Consider the following 9,956-nt stretch of genomic DNA (forward strand, 5'->3'; position numbering starts at 1 on the left):
CTTCAGAAAAAGGCAATAGTATAATAACTGACAAACCTAGACAGCATATTAAAAAGCAGAGACATCACTTTGCCGACAAAGGTCTATATAATCAAAGCTGTGGTTTTTCCTGTAGTCGTGTACAGATGTGAGAGTTGGACCATAAAGAAGGCTGAGAGCTGAAGAACTGATGCTTTTGAACTGTGGTGTTGGAGAAGACCCTTGAGTCCCTTGGACAACAAGATCAAACAAGTCAATCCTAAAGGAAGTCAACCCTGAAAATTCATTGGAAGGACTGATGCTGAAGCTGAAGCTCCAATACTTTGGCCACCTGATGTGAAGAGCTGACTCATTAGAAAAGACCCTGATACTGGGAAAGATTGAGAGCAGGAGGAGAAGGGGGTGACAGAGAATGAGATGGTTGGATGGCATCATTAGTTCAATGGATGTGAGTACTCAATGGACATGAGCTCAGTGGACATGAGTGCTCAAAGGACTGCATGCTGCATTCCATGGGATCGCAAAGAGTTGGACACAACTCAACAACAACATAATAACTGAGAACCATTCAGTGGTTTCTACAGGTTAGAGGTAGGGCTATTAAGGGGCAGCATGAGGGAATTTTGGGGGGAAGATGAAACTGTTTTGTATCTTGATTGTAGTTATACCAATCTATGAATGTGTTAAAATTCATAGAACTATTCACCAAAGAAAAATATCATGTTTACTAAATAAATAATAGTAACAATACAACAAAGGACTGCTGGACCATTCTCACTGAAATTGTCTTGGGAATTAGGTAGACTGTCTATAAGCAGATCCACCACCTTACACTTAACAAGTTTCAATGGGACTATGCAGTTAGCATTTAAAATAGCCAGTATGGAGAGTCTTGGCAACAAGACAGTTGCTCAGTTTGGCTGTCTTGACTTTAGACACCAGAATATCCAAAATAAATTATTTTTATGAGCAAATAAATTTTTTTTCTAAAATCTTCAAAAGTTACCTGCAGCCATACCAAATACTGTGTATATGGCTGGGTGGTTATATCAAACTAAGTCTTCCATTTAAAAATATTAATATATAGAATAGGTTGTTTTCATGTGTTATATGTGGACCTCAGACACCAGCTTATCTCCTTCTTCTGCTGCCCTTTGTTCCCCTCCAGGAGGTAGTAGCTCACTGGATTGCTGAAAGCCGCATTGCCATTGAGGAGATCCGCTTGTTGACTTTGAAAGCTGCTCACAGCATTGATACTCTGGGCAGCGCTGGTGCTAAGAAAGAGGTGAGAACCTTTGGACCACCATTTGCCAAGTCATACGTTTCTCCCATACTTTGGGCATTCCAGGTTTCATGGTGACTGGAGGGCACTCAGAATATTGGAGGCTTCCATTTGATTTTTGTTTAAAGATGATAAATGTATGTCATTTGCCAGTTTTCCTTTCACTGGGCTGCTTTAGGGAAAGATTTTCAGGATGAAGAATATCTTCAGCTTTCTCAAGATGCTGCAACAAAAAGTAGGAAAATACTAGACTTTATACAGACTTGGAATTGTACCTGGTATGTCACCTTCTGTCAACCTCTTGACCTTGAGCAAAGTATCTAATCTGCCTATGACCTAGAGTTCCAATGAAGAATAACCAAGTTGATGTAGAATGCAGAGCACTATGCTGGCACATAGAAATGTTTCATAGAAAGTCCTTCTTGTCATCTGTTTCTGGCTTATTTGGAATAAGAGCATAATTATATAAGAGCATAACTATAAAATCAATGACACTTCCATGTTGTAGCTATTGTAAATAGTGCTGCAATGAACAATGGGATACATGTATCTCTTTCAGTTTTGGTTTCCTCAGGGTATATGCCTAGGAGTGGGATTGCTGGGTCATATGGTGGTTTTATTCCTAGTTTTTTAAGGAATCTCCATACCATCTTCCCTAGTGGCTGTATCAATTTACATTTTCACCAACAGTGCAAGAGTGTTCCCTTTTCTCCACACCCTCTCCAGCATTTATTGTTTGTAGACTTTTTGATGATGGCCATTCTGACCGGTGTGAGGTGATATCTCATTGCAGTTTTGATTTGCATTTCTCTAATAATGAGCAATATTGAGCATCTTTTCATGTTTTTGTTAGCCATCTGTATGTCTTCTTTGGAGAAATGTCTGTTTAGGTCTTTTTCCCACTTTTTGATTGGGTTATTTGTTTTTCTGGTATTGAGTTGTATGATCTGCTTGTATATTTTGGAAATTAATCCTTTGTCCATTGTTTCATTTGCTATTGTTTTCTCCCATTCTGAGGGTTGTCTTTTCACCTTGCTTATAGTTTCCTTTGCTGTGCAAAAGCTTTTAAGTTTAATCAGGTCCCACTTGTTTACTTTTGTTTTTATTTCCGTTACTCTAGGAGGTGGGTATAGAGGATCTTGCTTTGATTTATGTCATCAAGTATTGTGGCTATGTTTTCCTCTAAGAGTTTTATAGTTTCTGGTCTTACATTTAAGTCTTTAATCCATTTTGAATTTATCTTTGTGTATGACACTATTTACAATAAAAACAGCACTATTTACGATAGCCAGAACATGGAAGCAACCTAGATGTCCATCGACAGATGAATGGATAAAGGAGTTGTGGTACATATACACAGTGGAATATTACTCAGCCATAAAAAGAAACACATTTGAGTCAGTTCTAATGAGGTAGATGAACCTAGAACCTATTAAACAGAGTGAAGTGTATCAGAAAGATAAATAGCATATTCTAATATATATACGGAATCTAGAAAAATGGTACTGAAGAATTTATTTACAGGGCAGCAATGGAGAAACAGACATAGAGAATAGACTTATGGACATGGGAAGAGGGGAGGAGAGGGTGAGATGTATGGAGAGAGTAACATGGAAACTTACAGTATCATATGTAAAATAGATAGCCAATGGGAACTTGCTGTATGGCTCAGGAAACTCACACAGGGGCTCTGTATCAACCTAGAGAGGTGGGATGGGGAGGGAGATGGGAGGGAGGTTCAAAAGGGAGGGGATATATGTATACCTATGGCTGATTCATGTTGAGGTTTGCAGAAAACAGCAAAATTCTGTAAAGCAATTATCCTTCAGTAAAAAAAAATCATTTTTTTAAAAAATCAATGACACTGTAAGGGAAAATGATTAGTGAAGACTCTTTACCTCTTTATGATCCCTAGCATGATAAGTATCATTTATCAGCTGCCTGAAATCCTTCTGCAAACAAAGCAAGGCAAGTTATAAATAAGCTAATAGAATGTAATTTGGATGAGGTATTTCTTTCCAGAAGGTCTATGTTGACTGAAATACGGCCTAATGGCTGCATTAGCAGATCTTTGTTGGCTTTCATCAAAGATCCTGTTTCAGTGGTGAGTGTTTGTGGAAAAGTTCTCTTGTTTCTTTTCACAGAGAAAATACAGATTAGATCAAATTCTGTCACACATATTGTCTAAGAAAAGAACATTCTTCTTACATCTTGTTTATACAGATTGCAATGATTAAAGTAGCTGCCCCCCGTGCCGTCTGCAAAATTATTGACCGGGCCATCCAAGTGTGTGGAGCTGCCGGTATTTCCCAGGATTACCCTCTGGCTAACATGTGAGTTCTGTGTGCTAAGTAGTTTCAGTCATGTCTGACTCTTTGCAACCCTATGGATGATAGCCCGCCAGGCTCCTCTGTCCATGAGATTCTCCAGGCAAGAATACCAGAGTGGGTTGCCATGCCCTTCTCCAGGGGATCTTCCCAAGCCAGGGATCCAACCCACATGTCTTATGTCTGCTGTATTGGCAGGCAGTTTCTTTACCATTAGCCCCACCTGGGACCCTCTGACTAACATGTCATCTAATCACCATCTATATTTAATGGTGTTGGGGTTAAATATCTGCAGATGCTTTGATACTATTTACAAAGAAAATAAAAATAACTAACTTACTTTAAAGCCTAATTGAAAGCTAACTGAGGTAATATAGGTACTTTACAGTAGATCTCTGTATCAATAAATAGTTTTATGATGACAATTGTCATTTCCCTCAATTATGTTCACTTTACCTTGAGAGGATGCTTTGAGGGTTCCTGGACTGTAAATAACTCATGAGGGTTCACCCTGGAACAGGAAGGAGGACAGGAGCAGAGCTGGTCAAAGCGGGGCCCAGAGCCAGGCTTAGGTAGACACTAAGGATGCTTTACCACCCACACCCATAGATGTGGCCAGACTGCGGCCATTCCTGCCAGCCAACACATTGTGTCCACACGGTAAGTGCTGAGATCAAGAAGGTACACTAACCACTGGGCATGATACCACCTTCTCTGTCACACTGGAGATAAGAATCTGGCGCCCCATCAGTTTTTCCTCCATCAATTTTTAATAAGAAAGAACTGAATATATAGTACTATGTATTTATATTATATAAAAGTTATATATTCTTCATGGCCTGTGGCTTACCCAAGATGTCTCCTAGCAACTTCTAGAACCTACAGCAAACCAAGAATGAGATTAAGCCCACTGCACCATGCCATTTAAGATTCCACTCCCAAAGTGAGGACTTTAAAATGACATTTCACAAGCCCTTGGGCTTACTTTTCTTGATTTTCCCTGTGCAATTTTTCTTATCACTGTCTTGGTGAGATTTCAAACACTAATAATCTTGGTTTAGAGTTAGAGTGACTGTTGAAGCATCAGGTTTCTCTATGATAAGTGCTGCCACTCTGTTCTTTATGTTTTTGCAGGTATGCCCTAACACGGACTTTGCGCATAGCAGATGGGCCTGACGAAGTCCACCTCTCAGCAGTTGCAAAAATGGAGCTGAGGGACCAAGCCCAAAACCTGAGGGCCAAGATATAGGAGGTGACACCACCTCACCTTGATACACACTTCATCAGTGCCAGCATTTGAATATTTTTCCACTTTTGCAACAGCTTGAGCACAGGATTAATTACTCACTTTGGTAAAAATTTGAGCATCTGTTTTAATCAATGGCTTTTATCATTTCAAGGATCACACTTGAAATTTTTTAATCTCAAGGGTTTAAGTGAAAAAGGAAATTTTATAGCTTCAGTCTAACACCTAAACATATATAACATTTAGTTTTTAAACACACTACTTGTAAAGAAATCATGAAATAGACTGGAGAACTAAATCATGAGCATACAAATATTTTTACTTTTTTACTTTCAGGAATTGTTCCATTTAAATAAATATTAAATAAATATTTAATCACTACTTTGTAAAAATATAGTAGGATCTCCTTTTGGTCATTGGTTTTAGGGGTTGGTTTAACACTGTGTGGTATTGTTTGCATTGAACGAGACATAACTGATTGGGTCATTTTAGAGTTTATATTGTTATAAATCTCTTCATAATTCAGCAGGAAGCATTTATCCATAAAATCTGATTATGGTTGAAAGTTTACTAGAAGACATGCATCTTATGAGGAAATAAAATTAAGAAAAATTTTAATTATGTATAAAATGTTGATGTGAACAATGGATGTTTTAACCTACAAGAAAGTTATATAGTTTTGAGAGGAGATTAAAAACAATCTGCTCTGAACACCGTTTTGTTAAAAGCAATACCCTAAGCCAACATCCTTGTGGCCTGTTAAATCAGTGCTGCCAGAACTACAGCCCTGGACCACTTGTGAATCTTGAGCACCTGAATTATGTGGTCAGCATAACTTAGGAACTGAATTTCTGATTTTTAAAAATTTTAATTAATTTAGATTCTCAATTCAGTTACTGGAAAACTTTTAAGTATGCTCAGAATAACTTGGGTATGTGAATTGTCTTTGGCAAATGTAAATTTTTTGAAGTCTAAATGCAAGTATTTTGAATGAAAATTTAGCATCCAAGTTAAGAAAGTACAAAATATACACCAGATTTTGAAGACTTAGTACAAAAATAATAAATGTTTTGTTAATACATTTTAATATTGATTACATGTTGAAATGTTAATATTTTTGATATACTGAATTAAATAAAATATATTATTTAAATTAATTGTACCTGTTTCTTGTTACATTTTTAGTTTCTATGGATGCCATTAGAATCAATTCAGTTCAGTTACCAACAAATTCTTTAAATTTTCAAATGAAAATATTTTGAATTCAAAAAGCTTTAACACTGTACATGAATTTATTGATGTGCATCAATCGTTTCAGGCATTATTGAAATACTTTCTTGGAGTGGGTGTGGGTGGCCAGCGTTGACAAGGACCCGGGTTCTGAGTCTTGTGTGTCATTTGGGCTTTGCAGACATTTGCCTTTGAGCCTTAACCTCGCGGTATCTCGTATTTCCTTCTGTATGTTGGGATTAACTTCTAAACTTAGAGGACCTTTATCTACTGAGGGCTTGTGTGATAATCACTGAAGCTGTATAAAAATACTTTGATACTTCTGAACAACAATAAAGCCTTCTATAAGGCATCCTTTTTTAGGTAGATAAAATCTTATAACCCAAGCTATTCAGTCTTATTACTAGTTTTAAAAATTGCAACTTAGAAGAAATCAAGATTGTTTCTGACCAATTCGAATTAAAAGTTGTATCCGGTAATTGTAATTTTGTGATAATTTTTTCCTCCTTGAGAAAAACTGGCTGAATTGGTGGCTGACTTATTTCAATTGATCTGTTTCTGTCTGTCATATACACAGCTGTCCTCTCCCCATGTGATCCATATCACCTCTCTCACCTACCTTTAATTTATTCAGATAAAATCATGTTAAAAAACATAGTAAAGATTGTTGAAAGAAAAAACTCCAGTCAACAAAGTCTAAAGTAAGATCAAGGGCCCTTTCCCTTCATCAGTGAGTGAATGACTGACTGTAAACACGGGAGTGACAGGTCCCTTTCCAGGGTCTCCCCAGGCTGTCACTGCAAGTCACTCTGAGCAGTCCACCCAGGACAGTCAGCCAGGTTTGCCAGTCGTTTGAGCCCTCACAGGTTTAAAATGAGAAGTCGTCCTTCAGGTAACCTCACATAGGAAGGTAGGAAGAAAGGGAGAGCTCACCAGTTAGTGGGCAGCAGCAGGGAAGGAGGGGGCAGCGGCTGCCCAACTGGAAGTCACCATAAGGCTTTACACAAAAGTGGCCGCAGAAGGCATGGCTTGTCCAGGGAGTAGCCAGGTAAGGATCTCCAGGAGTTGATGGTTTAACCTTTGAGAACACACAAGAGAAAGTTCAGGTAATCGTGGAGGAGCTGAATTTCTCATCAGCCTGTTTGTAAGGCTTCCCCCAGGGCCATGTCTCCCCAGCTCTGCCCACAACTCTGGTCTGCTTGCATCTGATAGGCCTGTGCTGTTCAGTCACTCAGTCATGTATGACTCTGGGCAGCCTCATGGACTGCAGCACACTAGGCTTCCCTGTCCTTCACTGTCTCTGGAGTTTGCTTGAACTCATGTCCACTGAGTCAGTGACACCAACCAACCATCTCATCCTCTGCCGTCCCCTTTTCCTCCTGCCCTCAATCTTTCCCAGCATTAGGGTCCTTTCCAGTGAGATGGCTTTCCCATCACGTGGCCAAAGTATTGGAGTTTCAGCTTCAGCTTCAGTCCTTCCGATGAATATTCAGGGTTGATTTCGTTTAGGATTGACTGGTTTGATCTTGCCGTCCAAGGAACTCTCAAGAGTCCTCTCCAGCACCACAGTTCAAAAGCATCAGTTCTTCAGTGCTCAGACTTCTTTATGGTCCAACTCACATCCATACCTGAAAAACCATAGATTTGACTATATAGACCTTTGTTGGCAAAGTAACATCTCTGCTTTTCAACACACTGTCTAGGTTTGTCATAGCTTTTCTTCCAAGGAGCAAGCGTCTTTTAATTTCATGGCTGCAGTCACCATCCCCAGTGATTTTGGAGCCCAAGAAAATAAAGTCTGTCACAAAGATCCTTTCTTGACCACTTGTTCTGAACTAGCATCACCTGCTCTCCAGCCCCTTTACCTACCATTCTTCTCACAGCACTGATCGCTTGACATATCTACTTATTTATGGTCTGTCTGCTCAGTAGAGTCCACTTTTTTTGTGTATTGGAACCATGCATGCTAGCATGCACTCAAAAAAAGTATGAATGAATGAATTCATGTGCATGATTGCTTTCCTGATCCCTGATTTGCAGTTGTTGAGAGGGCCAAGCATTTATTTGTAAGTCTGCAAACAAAAGCAGAACGGAAGCCCGAGCACTAGCCCAAGAACACAGAGGCTGGGCAACAGACCCAGACTGAACCCGAACATGAACGTCTTCTCTGGGACTGAGAAGGGATATCAGAGCCCCAGCAGCGGGGGCACACAGCAGTTTGGGCTGATCAACTGATGAAATACTTGTTTTTAATGAGTATTTAACAATTTAGAGAATGCACATTTATTTTTTTTCTTTACTAAAAAATTCAGTCCTTTAGGAAAATTCAGTTATTCAGGAAAATTGCATTACAATATTGGTTTGATTTTTGCCATACATCAACATGAATTAGCCATAGGTGTATATATGTCCCTTCTTTCTTGAACCTCCCTCCCACCTCCCACCTTTTCCCATCCCTGTAGATTGTTACAGAGCCCCAGTTTGAGTTCCTTGAGTAATACAACAAATTTCCACTGGCTATCTGTTTTATATATGGTAGTGTGTATGCGTCCAAGCTACTCTCTCCATTTATCTCACCCTCTCCTTCCTGCCTTATACCCTTGTCCATAAGTCTCCTCTATGTCTGTGTCTCCATTGCTGCCATGCAGATAGGTTCATCAGTACCATCTTTCTAGGCTCCATGTATATGTGTTAATATACGATATTTGTTTTTCTCTTTCTGATTTACTTCACTCTGTATAATAGGCTCTGGGTTCATCCACCTCATTGGAACTGACTCAAATGTGTTCCCTTTTTATGGCCAAGTAGTAGTCCCTCGTATATATGTACCACAATTTTTTTATCCATTCATCTGTTGATGGACATCTATGTTGCTTCCACGTCCTAGCTATTGTAAATAGTGTGCAAGGAACATTGGGGTACATGTGTCTTTTTCAGTTTTGGTTTCCTTGGGTATATGCCTAGAAGTGGTATTGCTAGGTTGTATGCTGGTTTTATTCCTAATTTTTAAAAAAGTCTCCATACTGTCTTTCATCATGGTTGTAACAATCTACATTCCCACCAACAGTGCAAGAGGGTTCCCTTTTCTCCTCACGCACTCCAGCATTTATTGTTTGTAGACTTTTTGATGATTGTCATTCTGACCAGCGTGAGGTGATATTTCATTGTAGTTTTGATTTGCATTTCTCTAATAATGAGCGATGTTGAGCATCTTTTCTTGTGTTTGTTAGCCATCTGTATGTCTTCTTCGGAGAAATGTTTGTTTAGGTCTTTTTCCCACTATTTGATTGGGTTGTGGTTTTTTTTTATGGTATTAAGTTGTATCATCTGCTTGTATATTTTGGAAATTAATCCTTTGTCCATTGTTTCATTTGCTATTATTTTCTCCCATTCTGAGGGTTGTCTTTTCACCTTGTTTATAATTTCCTTTTCTGTGCAAAATCTTTTAAGCTAGTTAGGTCCCACTTGTTTATTTTTGTTTTTATTTCCATTATTCTAAGAAGTGAGGCATATTTTTTAAAATTTTCTTGATGTGGAGTCCAACCTAATCAGCCAGAGTGCTGTGATCAGCTCAAAGTACAGAGGGAAGACAGGATAACTAAGAAAAACAAAACCACATTCAGTGACTGTTAGAATTTTCTAATTTTCCAAATTAGGATTCAGGGAAGAGTCCTCACTTAATTCAGGGCAAAAAGCATTCAGGGTTTATGATCCTGCCATAATATTTTTATTTCTTCAGGATACCCCTTTCTCATAATTTTGTGATTATCATGAAGAAAATCCATAAACATTCTAGTGTAAGAGTGTGGTTGCAATAAGTTTTGTGAAACAAGAGTTTCTCTTAAAAATTTATTTTTAATTGGAGGGTAATTCCTTTACAATGTTGTGTTGG

The 9,956-nt window shown here is 38.6% G+C and overlaps 1 protein-coding gene across 1 annotated transcript in view; it reads left to right on the forward strand.

Annotated features, from left to right (window-relative positions):
* LOC120860374 (acyl-CoA dehydrogenase family member 11) overlaps positions 1-6,549 on the forward strand; it is a 119,678-nt gene extending 113,129 nt beyond the window's left edge. Inside the window, exons 18-20 of the mRNA XM_040236175.1 lie at positions 1,148-1,264; positions 3,485-3,594; positions 4,723-6,549. Coding sequence (XP_040092109.1) covers positions 1,148-1,264; positions 3,485-3,594; positions 4,723-4,837 — 342 coding nt within the window. The 3' untranslated portion in view covers positions 4,838-6,549. The remainder of the gene's footprint in view (positions 1-1,147; positions 1,265-3,484; positions 3,595-4,722) is intronic.
* Positions 6,550-9,956: the final 3,407 nt, after the last annotated feature.

Source organism: Oryx dammah, unplaced genomic scaffold (genome assembly GCF_014754425.2).
Source record: "Oryx dammah isolate SB20612 unplaced genomic scaffold, SCBI_Odam_1.1 HiC_scaffold_11058, whole genome shotgun sequence".
Classification (NCBI taxonomy): domain Eukaryota; kingdom Metazoa; phylum Chordata; class Mammalia; order Artiodactyla; family Bovidae; genus Oryx; species Oryx dammah.